The 20341-nt window shown below is 46.5% G+C and overlaps 1 protein-coding gene across 2 annotated transcripts in view; it reads right to left on the bottom strand.

Moving 5' to 3' along the window:
* Positions 1–20341, bottom strand: part of LOC141996477 (C-C motif chemokine 17-like) — a 30756-nt gene that overhangs the window by 5019 nt on the left and 5396 nt on the right. The window contains exon 1 of one of the 2 annotated variants that reach the window (XM_074968519.1): positions 82–876. Coding sequence is in view for 1 of the 2 variants with exons in the window: in XM_074968520.1 (XP_074824621.1) it covers positions 8020–8043 (24 nt within the window). In the remaining variant the exon portion in view is untranslated. Of the gene's footprint in view, positions 1–81; positions 8044–20341 lie in introns of those variants that run through there. The other variant, XM_074968520.1, reaches the window with a different exon arrangement.

A 20341-nucleotide genomic window follows, 5' to 3' on the forward strand; every position in this document is an offset into this window, starting at 1 on the left:
GACTGAGTAATAAATGGTGACACACAACAAAAGTTGTACAATATTCAGGTTGTTTCCAGTCCCAAGAGACCAGTCACTTACCCCAGATCAATGTGTACCTTAGATCTCACAGCAAAGACAATGCCTGTAGCCAATGCTGTAATAAACTAGGAAAAAACCTGAGAATTATTTACAGGTTAAAGCAAGCAGACATGTACACACACACATGAATTTCAGTCTGAATCTTAAGAGAGACAGAGTTGTAGCGATCTGTCAATTCAAAGTGTCGTTCAGGGCAGACCCAGAAGGTAACCACTGGAGATCGCTGGCTTCAGTTTGGTGTCTCTGGCCCTAGGAGAGTTCAAACAGCAAAGAGATGGAAAATTTTCCTGTGTCTTTTATTTCCTTCTTTCAGCCTCCCAGTCCCAAGGACAACTTCCTTGCAGGTAGCATTTCCAAGGTGCAACAGGGCCTATAACCAATCCTTTGTAGTGCGATATTCCTTGATGGACAATCTGATTTTGATAGTCCTTCTGGACGGGCAGGGGGAAACACTCTTCCCATCTGAGTTCACAAGTTCAGAGCAAACATTTTCAAAGTTATAAAGCAAACCTTACATATTGCCTTATAGCATGGAATACAGACATTACAGGTGAGATTAATCCAAGCAGCAACATGCCAGCATTTCAGAGACTCTAAACCCTAAATACATTCTTAGAAGACTAATACCTGTTTTGAGCAACACCACCACACAAGTGAACTGGCCTGATTGCCAGCTATGAGTTTGTCAGTTCCTAGCTAATGCCTGCAGCCTGAGCAAGAGCTGGCACCTGGCCTGCCAAGGACACACGGGAGCCTTCGTTTGTCATATGTGTGTAACGCACTTTGCACAACGGGGCCTTGATCTTTGAGTGGCACCTCTGGGTGCTACTGCAATATAAATAATAATTTACAAAGCTAGGAGAGCTACGTAGCCTTTTCTTGTAATGTCCCTAAAGTCAGCCTAAAGCACCAGAGTGCATTCATTACGAGACTCTGCTACATACAACTTAGAGTATGTTCCGTTTCTAGAAGCCTGTGACAAACGTTAGCTTGTTTCTGAAATAGCATGATTCTTGTTTGAATCCAAGCCGACATGTCGAGCCCTGGCCCTGAAGTATGTTTTAATAGGCAGAAGTTCCTTTGGAAACCACTTGCGCCGGTGTTAGAATGACCAGGGCATCAGCATCTGGGAGCAGCGAGCGTTTTATCTGGGAATTCTTGACTTGAACTCAGGAGCTAGGCGTGATGGGTCTGCCACACACAAAGCGGTCAGAGATCGGGGGATGGGGAGGGTTTGATGGGTCCAATGTCTTCCACCAGGAAAATAATCTCCTGTTGGATTTGATTTCATAAGAGATGAATGCTGAATTGTACTCCAGGTGTATCAAATTAGCAAGATAGCACACGTCCCTTCTACAAAAATATCGAAACAAGTTCATGTCATTTGCTTCTTAGGATACTTGCTTGTTTGTACATGTTCCGTTTTGTGTATTTGTACTTAAACCACTAAATGACCCTGAAAATCAGAGGCCCCTTTATTGCAAAATCAGCAAGCACTCATCTCAGCACTTTTCTGCAGCTGCTTCTAGAGATGAATTTTAGAAATGTGGAACAACAGTGCACAAGCTCATCATTCGGCGAACTCCCCCCTACCCCCCATTTCTATTTGATTTAAACCAATTGACTTTTCGAGGGAAAAGGAGGGAAGAAATTCTGCGAAGGATCCCACAGAAACAGAACTGTCTTCTTTAATTCAGCACAGTTGCAACGCCTCAATCTGAGAAAGAGGCAGGAAATGAGCTACAGCTGAGATCAGTCTCTCCTCTAAGTATTGTGCAAGGCCTCTTCTAAAAGGTTTTCTAAAAGTGGGATCCTTTCTTTCAAAAGGAAATTATTTCATTTAGCCATAAATGCCTGAAAAACATCACAGATGTGCAGTGTAATTGTAGTTTCTGTGCAGAGTTACTGCCTTTAATGAATTATAATGAATCTTGAGCTGGTGAAAGGTGCCAGACAGACAGTGCTAAATACTGAGATCCTCTGTTTTCCCACAAAATGAGGACACCGCGGGCAGCAGCAGCGCAAGATTCCCCCACATGCTTCCCAGCCAATGTCCATCAAAGAGGCCACCTCACAGCTGAAGGGGAGAAGCTCAATTCCTTGTTTATGCTGAGGACATGCTCCAGCCGTCGGTGGCCAGCAACTGCTGCAGCTGCTCTAATGCAAACCGTTAGAGCAGACAAGCAAAGTGGCCGATCCCAACAGTGCAGCTACTCCCGGTTCCAAGGAGAGGTAAGCTGCACCCATGCAAATCATAGTTTTCCAGAGCTACAAGTTTGCATCTTTGCAGCTACACCAGTGGCTGGAATCGAAGCAAATCCCCAGTGTAAACAAGGCCTTCACCTCTATGACCCTTCAAATCCTTAGAGAAACAATTGGGTGAGGAAATATCTTTTCTTGGAGCGATTCCTGCTGGTGAGAGAGACAGGCTTTCGAGCCACCCAGAGCTCTTCCTCAGGTCTGGGAAAGGTACTCTGAGTGTCACAGCTAAAGGTGGAACAGATTGTTTGGCATGAGTAGTTAGCACGTATGGTAACGGATCAATCAAGGTAGAGTGGCCAGTTAATACCTCTGCAGTCATAGGATAAAAGAGGGGGTTAGTGGGTTACAGATTGTTGTAATAAACCGTAAATCCAGTGTCTTTGTTCAGTCCATGGTTTTCAGTGGTTTGCAAAGTTACAAATTTAAACTCCCAAGCTGGTCCTACCTTCATAGATCCAGTAACCACCCCAACCACACCAAGAAAATTGTTATCTACAGCCAGGCAAACAGATACCACGGAATATGCTCTGAGGAGAAAGTCCTGGATACACACCTTAACACACTCAAAATCACCTTCACCAAACAAGGATGCTCTACCAGAGAAGTAGATCCCATCATGGAATGGGCTACCCAAACACCCCAAGAGAACTTGCTTCAATACAGAAATAAACCCCACTCAGACCGCACACTCCGAGTTGTCACTGTGACGTTGCACTCCATATGTTTTATGGAAATATGTTTATAGGGGTGAATATAATGTAACTGGAATATGCTTTGTGCAAAAGGTCTCTTGTAAGGTATCATTACAAAGCTTATAATCTACTGAATATATTCATCCTATTTGTATGAATGTATCATTCATGTATCTGAAACTAGAAATATGAAGTATAACTCTGAGGTCCTATTGTAATTATGCAAAGTGTGAGCCATTAATGGTGGTTTAGAATCCTGTTGGCTCTGTTTACTTGCAAGGACAATTAGTTGTAAATGGCTCTGTTTACCTGCAAGCCTTCCCGTGTAGTGTAGCCCAGCCAGTGGGTAATGAAGAAGGAGGTCTTACAGTGACATGTGACCATATCACCTGATACTGGAATCTATCTTAAACCTGGTGCTTTTCCATTCAGAAGGAGGGGTGGGGACCCAGAGAAACAAAGGATTCCCGGCTTGTGTCAAAGAGATAATAGGTGGAACAGGACAAAGGGGGCCAGTCATGAGAAAGCTCCTGTTTAACACCTAAGATGTCAGCTGGAACTAACAAGGGCTGTATCGGGGAAAGGATTGGGCCCAGACTAGGAAGGAGTCTAGTCTGTGAAAGAAGCTTATTGGAACATCTCTGAGGGTGATATTACCAGTAATCAGTTTCTTAATGTACAGTATTAGGCTTAGACTTGCATGTTTTGTCTTATTTTGCTTGGTGACTTACTTTGTTCTGTCTATTACTTGAAACCACTTAAATCCTACTTTTTATATTTAATAAAATCACTTTTGTTTATTAATGAACCCAGAGTAAGTGATTAATACTCGAGGGGGGGGCAAACAGCTGTGCATATCTCTCTATCAGTGTTATAGAGGGCAGACAATTTATGAGTCAAACGAATTTATTTGGGGTTTGGCTCCCATTGGGAGCTGGGTGTCTGGGTGCTGGAGATAGGTACTTGCTGAGCTGTTTTCAGTTAAGTCTGCAGCTTTGGGGGCGTGGACCAGACCTGGGTCTGTGTTTGCAGGTGGCTAGCATGTCTGGCTCAACAAGGCAGGGAAAATGGGCTCAGTCCCAAGCTGGCAGGGAAAATGGGTTCAGAGGTAATTTCAGCATGTCAGGTGACAGTACCAAGGGGTATTTGTGACCGAACCTGTCACAGTCACCTACCATCCCACACTGGAACCCACTTGGGGTATCATCAAACAACTATGACCCATACTCGATGGGGACCCCATCCTGAAAGAAATCTTTCCTGAACCCCACTTTTGGCCTTCAAACAAGCCCCCAAGCTCTCTGAGCTCATCATCAGAAGCAAGCTCCCCACAGACCAAGACACACCAACTCAAAGCAGCATCAGAGCCCCCCAGAGCAACCAAAACCAAAAAGGACTACACTCACTGATTACTTCACATGGGGCCAGAATCTCAGCTGGCATAAATTGACATATTTCCATTGACTTCACTGAGACCTCAGGCAGCCCTTTGTATGCAGCACCTTTTGCCCTTCTCCAGGTGGCCAGTGAACTGGGAAGGCCCTAGTCAGAAGAGGATTGCCTCCCTAGATGAGGGGTTTTCCATGTAGATTCGTGGAGGGATTATGGGAAAACCCCTGTGGGACTGGAAGCTCAGCACTCCCCACAAAACTACCCTTTTCAGTGCCAGAAATCTCCACTCGCCAGGACACGCTCTCCATGCTGCCCACGTTCTGCTAAGCCCCCTCTCTGATCCCAGCATACAGTCCCTGTTGGGACGGGGGTATGGACGGGCAGACATACACACACACACACGCACAATGTATCCCATGAATTAAAATTACATTTTATACATGGAATAGTCCCTACGCTGCTGCTGATCTCAATAAATGAGCAGACACCATTCTATTCCTTGGGAAAATGAAACTAGAGACTGACGCTGTAAAAATAGATTCCTGTTTCATAAGGCTGGACAGCAGATCCTCTTTGCTGCTCTGGCTAATGGTGCCATCATGTGGCCAGTTCTGTTTACTAATGGAAAGCTTCCATACATTAAACATTTTTCCTGTGTAATTCACCCTTCCTCTCTTTGCTACAGTATTAGCCAAAGCTTTGCCCAGATCTTTGCTACTGAGGAATGGACCCCAAACACACTCTGTTAACCTGAAACTGGAAAACTGGCAACATAATGTCGCTGGCACAGAAATCCTAAATTCCAAGCTACCCAAATCAGCCTCAGACATCCCTAAAATCCTCTACCCAGTGTGGGAATTCCCAGTCACTCTGCCAACTCCTGGATGCCTTCGTTACCCAAGGAAAAACCTGTTCATATACATTTCTGTTCTGGGAAAACTGTCACTGATTTCTCCCAACTCCTGATGGATGACATAGCAAAAAGAGATGATAACAAGTCCATGGAGCTTGGGACATTTGCGGAGATGACTCCACTTGACTTCCAGTGTGGTCATGTGAATTATGCTGGATGGAGTAAATGGAGATGTGTAAATATAGCAGAAGCCAGACCTCTGGAAGAGGAGGAGAAGCCAGCAATATATCATGCCCTAGCTGATAGTCAGGGAGCGGTCTACCAGACTGCCAGACCTTTCATGGTATATGGATGACAAAACAGATGTGTGGCATACAGCCGTCAGCCACAAAGCAGCTACCACAAAGTGCATGGCTGCAGATGAAACTGGGATTATAAAAATGGTGACTGAAGGAATGACAAATGCTTTTTGCACGGCAACTGGAACAAGGCCAGACAACAGCCAGCCATTTATGAATATTGCAGTGTCTACTGGAGCCTCACCTGAAACTGAGGCAAGTTTGTGCATGATAAGAGAGAATGGAACACAAGAAATCAAGCAGTTTGGAACCGGTAGGCTGCAAAGGGGTGAGATAAACAGCTTTGATCCCATGAAAGGCATAATCTCAAATCCATAAGCACCATCTCCATGGGTGCTCCAGGGCTGGGGCACCCATGGGAAAAAAATAGTGGGTGCTCAGCACCCCCATGGATCAGCTCCTTCCCCTTCCCCCCAGGCCCTCCCGCCCACCACAATCAGCTGTTCAGCAGTGTGCAGGAGGCGCTGGGGGCGAGGGGGAGTATTGGGGGAAGGAAGAGGTGGGGTGGGGATGGGAAGAGGCAGGGTGGGGGCGGAGCAGGGTTGGGAAGGGGCTCGGGGTTTGGGGGGAAGGGGTGGAGCAGGGAAGATGCGAGAGATTCCAGAGGACGGGAAGAGAGCAAATATAATGCCCATCTATAAAAAGGGACTTGTCAAGAACAAATCGTGTCAAACCAACCAGATAGCTTTCTTTGACAGGGTAACAAGCCTTGTGGATAGGGGGGAAATGGTAGATGTGGTATATCTTGACTTTAGTAAGGCTTTTGATACTGTCTTGCATGACCTTCTCATAAACAAACTAGGGAAATGCAATCTAGATGGAGCTACAATAAGGTGGATGCAGAACTGGTTGGAAAACCGTTCCCAGGGAGTAGTTATCAGTGGTTCACAGTCATGCTGGAAGGGCATAACGAGTGGGGTCCCACAGGGATCGGTTCTGGGTCCAGTTCTGTTCAATATCTTCATCAATGATTTCGATAATGGTATAGAAAGTACACTGCGGATGATAACAAGCTGGGAGGGGTTGCAAGTGCTCTGTCCAGTTCCGGGTGCCACATTTCAGGAAAGATGTGGACAAACTGGAGAGTCCAGAAAAGAGCAACAAAAATGAATAAAGGTCTAGAAAACATGACCTATGAGGGAAGAGTGAAAAAATTGGGTTTGTTTCGTCTGGAAAAGAGAAGACTGAGGGGGGACATGATAACAGTTTTCAATTACGTAAAAGGTTGTTACGAGAAGGAAGGAGAAAAAAATTCTTAACCTCTGAGGATAGTACAAGAAGCAATGGGCTTAAATTGCAGCAAGGGAGGTTTAGGTTGGACATTAGAAAAAACTTCCTAACTGTCAGGGTGGTTAAGCACTGGAATAAATTGCCTAGGGAGGTTGTGGATTCTCCATCATTGGAGGTCTTTAAGAGCAGGTTAAACAAACACATGTCAGGAATGATCTAGAGAATACTTAGTCCTGCCATGAGTGCAGGGGACTTGTCAAGGTTTCTTCCCCACTCTGAACTCTAGGGTACAGATGTGGGGACCTGCATGAAAACCTCCTAAGCTTATTTTTACCAGCTTAGGTTAAAACTTCCCCAAGATACAAACTATTTTACATTTTGCCCTTGGACTTTATCGCTGCCACCACCAAACGTCTAACAGATATATAACCGGGAAAGAGCCTGTTTGGAAACGTCTTTCCCCCCAAAATCCTCCCAAACCCTACACCCCCTTTCCTGGGGAAGGTTTGATAAAAATCCTCACCAATTTGCATAGGTGAACACAGACCCAAACCCTTGGATCTTAAGAACAATGAAAAAACAATCAGATTCTTAAAAGAATTTTAATAGAAGAAAAAGTAAAAGAATCACCTCTGTAAAATCAGGATGGTAAATACCTTTCAGGGTAATTAGATTCAAAACATAGAGAATCCCTTTAGGCAAAACCTTAAGTTACAAAAAGACACAAAAACAGGAATCTACATTCCATTCAGCGCAGCTTATTTTATCAGCCATTTAAAGAAAACAGAATCTAACGCATCTCTAGCTAGATTACTTACTAAGTTCTAAGACTCCATTCCTGTTCTGTTCCCAGCAAAAGCATCACACAGACAGAGAGAGAGACTTTGTTTCTCCCTCCCCCCAGCTTTTGAAAGTATTTTAACCCTTTACAGGTGAACGTGTTTTTCCTCTGGCCAGGAGGGATTTTAAAGGTGTTTACCCTTCCCTTTATATTTATGACAGGACTGGACTAGATGACTTCTCGAGGTCTCTTCCAGTCCTATGATTGCACAGATGCTCCTCAGTGACTGGATTGTGAAGTGTGAACAGAGATTGTCCCCTGGTTGTGAAGAGCACTGTGCTGGCGGGTTTCACGACATCACACGATCAGTCAAAGTAGCGCTTGGCAGCCATTCTGCAATAGCAAGGCAGCAGATCACAAGGAAGCAGATTCACACGTTCTTGCATGTTGCTCATGCAAAGCAAGCCCTTAGTGTAAACAGGGTGCTCACATGGACTTTGGACTCAGCTGCTGCATCGAGGTGCCCAAGATACTGCTCTATCTGTGGGGTAGATCAATGTTATTTCAAACCAGGTGTTGGCCAAAAGAAGAGAGTCAGTCCCGTGCACAAAGGGGCTATGGAGCTGGGAACAGACAGGTGTCTTATGCTGCCAAACATTCATGCTCTCGGTGGGTGTGACTCTACTTCCGCTTGCAGTGGCATGGGGGAAAAGAGATGGCTGAAGACAGCAGCTGAGCACCAGAGCAGTGGGTGGAGGAGTTTAAAGCACTGCTCCCCCCGAGCAGCAGGAGTGGGGGACGGGAAGGAGAGCTCTGGAATGCCTGTCACACCCCACCGCAATGCCCAATCCCAAGGCTCTGTGTCTAGGGCATGCACTGAGACTGCTTGTTCTCAACTCCCCACCCCGGGCTTGGGTGTGAGGCTGTGGCCTGCATTAATGCGGTCTGTTCTGCATTCCCCACCTTGACCTCACTACCTGTGACGTTCACAAAGCAAGCCCATTCTCAGCTCCCTCACAGTCACTGGGCTATTCGCCTGTAATATGGACCGGGCATCCCTTGTCTCAGCAGCGTGGCACAGGTCCACAAAGGGTTGACAATATTCAGCGGCGCCATCCCTAACTTTCAGCTGCTTCGAGACATCTAAACACCCCAATGGGGGTTCCCCAAGCCTGCATCAGGCACTGAGGCTCCTTTGTCAAGGCATGGGGAGAGAGAGGCACCAGAGAATGGGATCCACGAGAGCCAGCAGGGAACCGCCTGTGCCAGCCACTGGGAGATGCCAACAAGAGGGGTTGTGCTAAGCCCTGCCCCTTTCACGGAGTTCGGTGCCTGTCTCGGATTGCGATCCACAGCCAGGAACCCCGAAATCGTTTATTGTGCAATTGTCAGGTACCTGCCTAATGCCTGCAGAACAGCCTAGGGGAGAGGGGGAAGGAGGCAGAGGCCTCTGTCCTGTGTTACGTTTACCCAGTGGTTGGGGTACCCACTCACTGTGCTTCACCCCCCACACACACCCTGATGAGAAGGGATTTGAATAGGGCTCTCCCGATGCCCAGGTGAGTGCCCTACTCCTTGGGCATGGGCATCCCTCAGCTGTCCCTCCTGAAGCTGTTCCACCTGAATTAAATATTATTTGGGCCTTGTTCAAATCTCCCTCCTGCCTGTCAGGAAGCGGTTTGAACAGAGATTTCCTCTCTCCCAGGTGGCTGTCCTCCGAGATGGGACATCCCCTCTTGCTCTCCGGAGGCCGTTGCCTTCTTGGGACAGAGAGGGGATTTGGAGAGGGATCACCCACCTCTGACCCTCCCTGGGAGCGGGGAGACCCCTGTTCAAACCCCTTTACAAAGGAGGGGTTTGAACTGGGGTATCCCACCACCTGGTTGACCATCTGAACCAGTGGGGACACAATACCGATTCACGTTTTCTTTGGCCCCGATCCATATTTAATTAAAAGTGCAACAGCCCCTCACAGAACAGCCCATTGTTGAGTGGCATGGGCACTCACCTTAGGGCAGGGACAGCTCCAGCTTCTTCCCGGTGTCGGGGCTGAAGTGGGCAGACACAAAATTGAGGGTGGGGGCTGCGCTAGCCATCTTGTGGGCACACATACGGAGTTATTTTTTTAACAATACGCATTTAAACGTGTGTTTTATCTCTGTTATCCTCAAAAGGAGAATGAAAATATATATAGACAGATCGGTTTTAAACTCCGTCTCTTGCAGCTCACTGGGGCAACATTTATTCACAGAAAATCAATAGGGAAAAAAGCTAAGCCAATTCATACATACATACATACATACATATAAGCAAATGCAAACTTCTGGGCAAAAATTACTAGTTAAATAATATCAATAGCTAATTACTTTAAATCAGAGACTGTACAGTATTATATTTTTAAATTAGTCATTTTCACATGCAAAAAAAACAAAACACACAGACTATTTAACGCAAAATAAACAACTGACCAAAACTAAGTACACCGTTTTTCCCCAGACAATCAGGCCCATGTTTCCACTCCACTCAAATCAAAACCCAATCAGTATTTCTCAAACTTAACAAAACACTGCTATTTTGAGTACATAGTTGCATTATCAGCTGTATTTAGAAGCTTTCTGCCAGTTTTGGTCAACATTAAATTGTGTTTCTATGAGTCATGGCCCTTTGGGGAAGTTTATTTGTTTTTCCAGCTTGGATGCCAGATAACATTTAAACATTACATGATATGAAAAAAACGGCACCAATTCCAGCAGCTACATCCATCCAGATATGCAATGAAATTTTTCTAGCTTGCGGGTTACCCTAACTCAGTGGTTCCCAAACTTTAACAACCTGTGAACCCCCTTCACTAAAATGTCAAGTCTCGCGAACCCCCTCCTAAAAATGAAGGAATATTTCCAGGATTTTCTCCTTTACCTGAACATAAAATAAAAGCAGTGATCTTGGAAATATAAAATTTGTTTTTATGACATGCTTATTACACACTATTTATTATTATTATTTATCATTACAGTATTTTTATTACATTATGAAACTGGCAACACTCTTCCAAAATCTCACTTTCGTAGCTTGTATCACTTTGAATAAGCCTGTTATAAGACAAGGCTCCTATGTTTCCTCAAGGAATATCAGATGTGAAACAGCATGAAGGTATTTAAGAAGCCAACTCAAAAAGATCCTCCTGCACAAACATTCAGGTCTTGAGCAGTCCAAGCAAACAATGCACGTTACAACAAAGCTTAAACTTGTTCTTCATAATAATTTTGAAAACAACACTAGCTGCCTATTTAATTTTAAAAACAGCAAAAAATATCCACCTCCCTTTCCATTTCTTATACGGAGTCTTGAAGTTTAAATCTCCTCAGTGTGATAGATATGCTTGCTTTGATCTGCTTAGCTCTTGGAAGTCCAGAGGCTCCGGGCTGCTGGCCCATGCTGCCTGGGGTCCCGAGGGACAGCTCTGTCCACCATTAGAGAATTTTTTCCCCCCGAGAACCTCCTGTAACATTTCATGGACCCCAGCCCTGAAGCACCCATGGAGATGGTGCTTATGGATTTGACATTATGCCTTTCATGGGATCAAAGTGGTCTATCTCACCCCTTGCAGCCTACCGGTTCCAAACTGCTTGATTTCTTGTGTTCCATTCTTTCTTATCATGCACAAAGTTGCCTCAGTTTCAGGTGAGGCCCAAGTAGACACTGCAATGTTCATAAACGGCTGGCTGTTCTCTGGCCTTGTTCCAGTTGCTGTGCTAAAAGGATTCGTCATTCCTTCAGTCACCATTTTTATAATTCCAGTTTCATCTGAAGCCATGCACTTTGTGGTAGCTGCTTTGCGGAGCTTTGTGGCTGACGGCCACACATCTGTTTTGTTATCCATACACCAGCAAAGGTCTGGCAGTCTGGTAGACTGCTCCCTGACTATCAGCCAAGGCAAGGGTCGGCAACCTTGGAGAAGTGGTGTGCCAAGTCTTCATTAATTTAAGGTTTCGCATGCCAGTAATAAATTTTACATTTACAGGGGCCCCCTGATGGAACCCCAGACTGGCAGTGGGCTGAGCGGGCTGGTGGCCAGGACCCCAGCTGGCAGGGGGCTGGGCGGCTGGAACCCCAGACCAGCAGCGAGGTGAGCGGGGCCGGCGGCTGGTATCCCAGGCTGGCAGCAGGCTGAGCAGGGCCAATGGCCAGGACCCTGGCTGGCAAGGGGCCGGTGGCCGGAACTCCAGACCATCAGCGGGCTGAGCGGGGCTGGCAGACAGAACCCCAGACCAGCGGCGGGCTGAGTGGGGCTGGCGGCCGGGACCCCAGCTGGCAGCAGGGTGTCAGTAAAAATCGGCTCGCATGCTGCCTTTGGTACGCGTGCCGCAGGTTGCTGATCCCTGAGCTAGGGCATGATATATAGCTGGCTTCTCCTCCTCCAGAGGTCTGGCTTCTGCTACATTTACACATCTACATTTACTCCATCCAGCACAATTCACATGACCACACTGGAAGTCAAGTGGAGTCATCTCTGCAAATGTCTCAAGCTCCAGGGACTTATCATCTCTTTTTGCTATGTCATCCACCAGGAGCTGGGAGAAATCAGTGACAGAGTTTTCCCAGAACAGAAATGTATCTGAACAGGTTTTTCCTTGGGTAACAAAGGCATCCAGGAGCTGGTGGCGTGACTGGGTGCCGTTCAGTGCATTCTGTGCTTCCAGTCTGTTTTCTCTGTATGCCTTTTCTGCATCTTCACACGCTTCAATGCATGGTCAAGCTTTCTCCAAGATGCTTCTCATCACATCTGGGAGAACATCCTTGTTCATGGAATCGCCAAGTGCCATCCACTTCAAGTGATTCATTGCCTCATTCATCAGTTTGTGGATTCTAACACCACAGATACATGCTTTTCCTCTTAGAGCATGGCTGATGACAGAAGCACCAAAGATGTTGGCTTCACACAGATGTCTTCCAACCCACTTTCCTGCATCACACTGCCTCTATCACCCATGGCATTTGCTGCACAATACATGCCTCCCATCTCAAGGTGGTCATTGTCAAATTCATTTTGATTCCTCCATTTCATCAACTGTGCTTTGCAGTAAATTGCTTCATCATACACAACACCGGACCAGTCTTGGCCCAGAAAGTGGAACATATCCTGAAAATATTTCACCCTGGTCTACACCGTATTAACATCAGTTGTCAGTGAGGGAATCACTGGAGAGTAGCCAATATTAATAAAATGTCAAAGAGCAGACGGAAAAACTTTTCTCATATCAGTCCTTTCTACAGATAATGACAAATATCTGGATGGATTACATAGTACAAACAAATTCATACTGTCGTGTGACTGCAGACTTTTGCTTTAACCGAAGACAAAAAGGTAAACGAAAATGCATAAAATATATCACCTGGGGCTAAATATTTCCCCAAACACTACTCTTTTGAGTACATAGTTGCATTATCAATAGTATTTAGAAGCTTTTTGCCAGTTTTGGTCCAAATTAAATTATGTGTTTAGGAGTTGTGGTCATTTTTGTAATTGTTATGATTTTTTTCAGATTGGATGCCTGATGTTTAAACACTACGTGATACAGAAAAAGGGCTTCCAGCATCTCCATCCACCAGATATGTGCCTAACATGTGAGATCAATGACATTTTTCTAGCTGATGGGTTTCCCCTTAGTGCCCAGAATGGGTTGGGGCTGGTACTCTATTCTAGAGATGAGCCCAGGGCAGATTCAACCTTCTCCTATGTATTCAGGAGTGTTCAGAACAAGGGATTTGGTTCAGACCATTACAGATACATACAGAAGCAAGCTACGATAATCAGATCTAGGACTGAGCCTCTCTGGAGTTCAGGGATGTTTGGATCTGAGTATTGAGTTTGAGGGGGTCAGTCCTCGTTTCAGTTTTGGTTTGGGCCCAGGCTGAATTCCACCGAGGCTAGCTGCGAGGCTGTCAAGCTGTTTGCCGTGACTCGAGCATGAGAAGCAACCTCAGAGCACACTGTTAGGAAGCAGGGCACCTACCCCAAATGGCTGTGCGATCTATGCTTAGATTTCACCCACCAATTAGCAAGTGTAAGTTCTTCCAGCACTAAAACAGCCGTAACATGGAGTCACAGTCAGTCTCCTTGGGTGCTCTGATCTGTCTCTCCATCCAGTGAGCCTGCCTTTGTGATAGGTGGTTGCTTAAACCAAGAATCACAGCAATATTCAGCTTACTCCCAGTCCCAAAGGACCAGCCACCTATGCCAGGTCAATTGCACATCAAATGTCACACCAAAGAGAATGCTTGTAGCCAAACCTACAGTAAACTATGTACAGATTTATTAAATACTATGAAAAGGAAACAAGAGAGCTGAAGGAAGTAAACATACACACACAAATGAGTTCTGATCTTCAGTTTCAAAAGGTAATGGAAGCTTTAATAAGCAAGTTCTGTGTGTCCTTTAGGGCTACCCCAGGCTAAATAGCTGAGGACTCTTGCTTCTGCCTAGAAAACCTTGTCTGCCCTCCCCTCCCCCCTGAGTCCAAGCACCATAGAGAGACAGTTTCTTCTTGTTAGGGGTTTTTTAATCCCCACCCCATCCCCAGAGCTGCAAATTCAGCTGACAGGAGGAATCCACTTGCACGACTCACCTTCATGAGGGAGAGGGGGGAATAGCAGAACAACGGTCTTTTGTCCTCTTTTATGTCCCACAAATAGCCCGTCTGGTGTTAAAAGACATTTCCTGTGGGGCAGGACCTAACACCTTTGGTTGGAGACCAGCACTTCACACTAGTCAGTGTCTCTCTCCTGTCTGGTGATTTACATGGTCACAGGGGCTCACAGTACAAATGCTCAAATCCCTTACAGGGTGGGACACATGCAGGTAGCAACTCCCATGTGTTCAACAGAGTCTAAACCCTAAATACGTTCTTCTAACTCTAATACCCATTTTAACGATACTAGCATACAAGGGAACTGGACTGGTTGCAGCTGAGTGTTGGTCAATGTTCCGTTAAGTCATGAGGACCTTGGCACGAACTGGCACCTGGTCTGCCAGCGTCACAAGGGGCATTCGGCTCCCATTAGCAGCACTGGTGGGATGTGTGCAGCTTAGTTGGCAGGCTACCTTTGAATGCTCAGAAAGGAAGGAAGGCAGGGTGTGGACATGAGAATGGGTTCCATGCTCTGCGGAAATAAGGGGGTGGCCATGGAGAGTCACTGAGTCTGGTTATCCCCCCGCTTTTATGAGAGGAAAGTCCCAGTTACACTCATGCTTTCAAACTCTGTCTCCCCAGTAATATTTACAAGGCGTTGTTCCTTGTTAAGCCTTGTTCCTTGAAAACTGCAGCCGGACCCCCATCTCTCATGAATTGACATAGTTCAGGTAAAATAATTGGATATGTACACCAGCTGAGAAGCGTGTTTGAATTGCTCACATGGGGACACCCAGGAGGACTGTGAGAGATTCCCGCCGACAAAAATCTTCGGGAAATTCCCACAAACCAGATAGGGGATTTTTAGGGATGTCTGAGGCTGAGTGTGTTTGGGGTCCATTCCTCAGTAGCAGAGATCTGGGCAAAGCTTTGGCCAATACTGTAGATTACTGGTCTGTAATTCCCTGGGTTGATCTTATTTCCCTTTTTATAGATGGGCACTATATTTGCTCTCTTCCCGTCCTCTGGAATCTCGCGCGTCTTCCATGACTTTTCAAAGATAATCGCTAATGGTTAAGATAGCTCCTCAGTCAGCTCCTTGAGTATTCTAGGATGCATTTCATCAGGCCCTGGTGTTAGATTTATTAGATTAGATTAACAATGTTAGATTTATTGTTTGCATTTGCTATCATCTCCAAGCATTGCTTTGGTAATGGTGTTAATGCAGTGGGATTTCAACTTCTTACAGTGGGGCATTCCCTCTCACCTCTTTCTCACCAGATCTGGTTGCTTCTTCATTTGCATAATTACCACCAGCAAGAGAAGTGTATTGACATTTTAGTCCAAGGATAATGTTCAGCAGCTGATCAGACAGTTCCCCACTTGGCAGTATCAGTGCATGCTATCGGTAGAAGCATCATGAGGTCAATAATAGTTGATGGTGGCTGGTGCTACCTCATGAATAGGCCTCCTCTTTAAATCTGGCTGGTAGAATAAGCTAACCATGTGCTGACTTCCCCTCTCAGCCTTGCTATTGGGAGCATACATATATTACTACACCCAAGGAACTGATCGGCAATGGCCAAAAGTGGGCTTGGGTTTGCAAAAATCCCCATCATGGATTTTATAAAACCAGATCCAGGACGGATTTGGATCCAGGTCTCATTTTATCTGAACCCCCAAAGTGTGTGAGGATGGTGGCATTTCAGGTAAGACGTTCCGGTCCTGGGCCCTCTTAGCAAATGACCCATTCCCTAACAGCTTGACTATGACACCGGATGGTCACAGAATGGAAGGCAAAGGGAAAGGGTTTTGCTTACTTATATTTTCGGTTGGAACTTGTATATAAACACTGAGCTTCAGTGGTCTGCAAAGAAATGGACCCCCAGTGCTCTTTCCATGCGCTGGGAAAGTCTGACGTGCTGATAGTACGTGCACTGAAATGTACATCACTCCAGAAGCATTTCTATTAACCACGTCACTTCTGAAGGAAGGGAGCTAGTCTGTCCAGAGGAGATCTCTGAATGAGCATAGCCACCCTTCACAGAGCACTGAGCGACTCCTCTGATTAGTAACAAAGGCTGTGGGGGGGCGGGGGGGAGCTAATGAAGTAGTAAATGGAAGAACCCAACAAAACTGCCTTTCTAAGGAATACAGCCATTCCAACAACTAACAGGAAAATCTTGCCCTGCGCCCTCCATGTCCCCAGAGGACCTGGAATGCTGTGAAACTGACAAGGTGAGAGAGAAAGCCATGCTCTGCCTTTCATCCCTTCCAGAGAGTGAAAATGGGTTCAGGAGGACCCCTGAGTGACCATCTTTGCTGGATGGAAATAAGGGGAAAAACCACAAGGAAAATAAGGAGCAATGTCTCGTTTTAAGGGACATTTTGGGGAGATCCCATTTCCTTTAGCATATCAGGCATTTTTCTCTCACCTGTACATTTCTACTGCCCTCAGGGATACAGTGCAATTATCATCAGCTTAATTGTACTGTTTAAAATGGTACTTATGATCACTTTTAATACATTTCACGACATCTTAAAATAAGGGACAGACGGTCACCCTAAAGGACAAAACTGGATCCCGTGCATGGTATGCATTACTATCTTCATCCGCGGTAACAATAGCCTCTTAGAAGGCAACGGATCTAGTGGACGGTGCATGGAATTACAAACAAAATGATCTCAGGTTTGTATCCCAACTCAGCCACAGTGACTTGCTGCACAGCTCAAGCAATGTCCATAGGCCTCTGCTTCTCCACCCGTTAAAAAAGGCGACGGTGTTGACTGACCTCACTGGTGTTGGGAGAATTAACTAGCTCACAATTGCACACCAGCTTGACCAAGAGCTCCATGTTACTGCATGACTCTGTAACACAACCATGCCACATGCTGAATCAGCTTCCACCACAGCCTTCAGGGGGCAGCACTGAGTATTTCTGGCCCAAATGTTGTTCTGCAAAAATTAACTTTACAAAGTAATATTCCTAGGAACATTTTCCTGATGTTTTTTGGGAAAAAAAATTCAAGGGATGCAAGTAAATTTGTGGATTTAACACTGCCCCCCCCGGCCCCCAGTGTTTGATTTGCAAATACCGCAGAGCCCACAACCTGCACGGGAACCAGGAAGTGAATCTGAGCAGAAAGAGAAAGTGAAACTGAGTGTAACAACAGGTTAGAAAGTGAAATAGGTAAACAAACTGCATCAATAGGAGGAAAGTTCCATTTAGGGTTTTCATTTCCTCCAGTTTCAATCATCTACAGTTTATCAGTAGAGCCATTTTTCCGCCCTTACCAAACATGAGACTTTCTATTTCTAAGGTCTCTTAAAAACAACACATGCCACATTCCACGCAAGCTCTGGAATGACAATGAGGTGCCAGATAACAAAGTGCAAGGAGCAGATAGATGAAGAAACTTCCCAGGGCCACCCTTTAATTAATGCTGAACAAGAATAATAGGAAGCAATTCCCTTCCTGAATCCAAATGTCTCACTTTCAAAGGGGATGTGGGCACTGAAAAGAGCAGGAGCAGTCACGGACTCAAATCACATCTAAATCACCCCTGGCAGCGAGGAGTATAATTATTAACAAGCTGAGTTTCCAAACTATTTGAACCGTCTATCACTGTCATCTCACATCAGTTTGCACACTACCACTCAACTTTTATATGCAGCACCATCAAATCTTTCAGCCTTATAACATCATCTCTGAGCCGCCCCTCTATCCCCTCCTGTCTCAATTTTGCATCACCAAAACATTTTATATCCTATCCCACTTGGGCCTCACAGGGACCTTTAGAATAGACCCACTGGGGTTGAGACTGTACATCAGGTCAGGTGGCAGAGGTGGGAAGTAACAGAATCCCTTCTAAGGTGCATTGTGAATGTGCACTGGACTCTGGAGCGCGGTGACTCCTATTTCCATCCATGGCGTGCTTTGGAACAGATCCTACTGCACTCATTTCCTCTCTCAGGATACTGATGTCAGGCATTGCAAGGCTCATTTTACCCCCATCGCCCCCCCCCCCCCACCAAAGAGGAAAGCACAAGTTCTGGAACTTCCCAAGACGTCCAGAGAGTTTCCAAAGAGTATTTTCCATGACTAGTTAAGGGGACACCATCAGGTCAAAGTAGGTCCCAAATTCAGACTTGTCAAAAACAAGCATCTATAGCAGGGGTGGCCAAACCGCGGCTCGCATGAGGCTCTTTTACAGTTAAAGTGCAGCTCACGGAGCCCACCCACCCCCCCACAACTCTCCCTCCATTTTCCACCTACCAGAGTGGGGGAGGGAGCTTGGGGCTTCTGCCCTGTGGCAGGCTGATGGGGTTAGGGGCTTCTGCCCTGCAAGGAGGGAGGCGGCTCGGGGAACACTGTGAGTGCCTTGTGGCTCTCAAACTTCTGAAGATTATTGTATGTGGCTCGGAGGGTCAGTAAGTTTGGCCACCCCTGGTCTATAGAACCTAACAGCTATAGAAATGAGTGTAGGATTTAACCACCACCGCTGCCTAAATACTGGTGGAAGCTGGGGGATTTTTCCTTTTGTTCTACACATTTCTCTGAAATACTGGCAACACAGACGCCCCATTGTACCAATGCCTGAAAAGCAGACAGGGAAAGGGACTATCCCCAAAAGTGAAACTGATTCATTTTGTGGCATCATCCAAGCTACAAGTGACTAGTGCAAAATAAATTACGTTGGAAAACTTTGTTGATGTCAAAGAGCATTAACAACAAAGGAAGAACATTTCTCTTCTAAACCATCGGTTTTCAAACTGTGGAGAGGCGCGCGCACGCACACACACACACACACACACACACACCCCCAATGGCTGCTGGGGACTCCTTGTGCACACTCCTGGCTGCTGCCCTGCCCTGCCCCAAACACACAGCTGCCCTGCCCCGGCCCAAACACATAGCTGGCCACAGCCCAACGTATTTTAAAGCCCTAGAGCCTGTGTAAGTGAGAGGCTCAGGGGGAGAGGGCGAGAAGGCCTGGTCCACTCACGCCACACTGTGGGGATGGAGCTAGCCAGGTCCTGCCACCACCATGGACGTGAGCTGCCCACTCCCCTCAGTGAGTCACTTTCTGGCTGGATGGGTGAGGGGCAGCCCTCCTATGTGACTCCCGTGGAGGAGGGGGCTATGATAGACTGTACCCGTGTCCACACCCGATCCGGTTGTAATAATCTTTGTACAGAGTATGCCTTGTAAGGTATCAGCTGAAAAGTCATCATTCAGCTGGTCCACTTTGTCCTGATAAAATATGTGTAGCAACATAGTATGAGAGGCAATAGGATTCCACTGTCAAGTGCTCTTAACACACGCTCCAAACGGAGCTTGGCAAACAGGTCTGGCTCAACCAAAGGAACGTGGGCTCCATGGACAGCGCGTGAACCGCCATCTGGGGGAGGCTAGCCCCCAGCCCCCCCGCCAGAGCCCAGAGGCCATGCATCGCGCCCACCAGCCCCTGCCCCAGGCTAGCCCCACCCCCCAGAGCGCCGGGAGGGTGGGCTGCGCGGCCCCAGGCCCGGAGCACCAGGAGGATGGGCTGCGCAGCCCCAGCCCGAGCCTTGGCCACCACACAGGGGGAACCGTAGAGGAGGGCCTGGGGGAGGAGCATGGGCATTTGGGGAGGCACAGCTTCCCCCTGCCTATGATACCAGCCACCCATGGTGGACTCTGCTTAATTTGCATGTAAGCAGCAAACAAGGTCATTAAGCAGGAAGGGAAACAAAAGAAGGCCTACAAATGAGGAAGAGCAGCAGGAGACCGTCTGTCTCCTGAATCTCAGCTGGAAATGTTTTCCCAGGGGGGAAATGACGACACTATAAAAAGGGGGACACCCCCAGGAACTCCCTTCTCTCTGTCTGCCCATCAATTCATTGCACGAGAAGGGACGAAGGAAGCAGCCATTAAACAGAAGAAGGGGTCCTGAGCTAAGAAGTTTGGGAAGACTGTTCAGAGCATGTGGTGAGAAAAACTTTGCTTTGAATTTAAGAGTTTAAGTTAGGCACTAGTTGCATTTCATCTTTATCTTTCCTGTACCATTTCTGACTTTTA

The sequence above is a fragment of the Natator depressus genome, chromosome 12 (genome assembly GCF_965152275.1).
Source record: "Natator depressus isolate rNatDep1 chromosome 12, rNatDep2.hap1, whole genome shotgun sequence".
Lineage (NCBI taxonomy): Eukaryota > Metazoa > Chordata > Testudines > Cheloniidae > Natator > Natator depressus.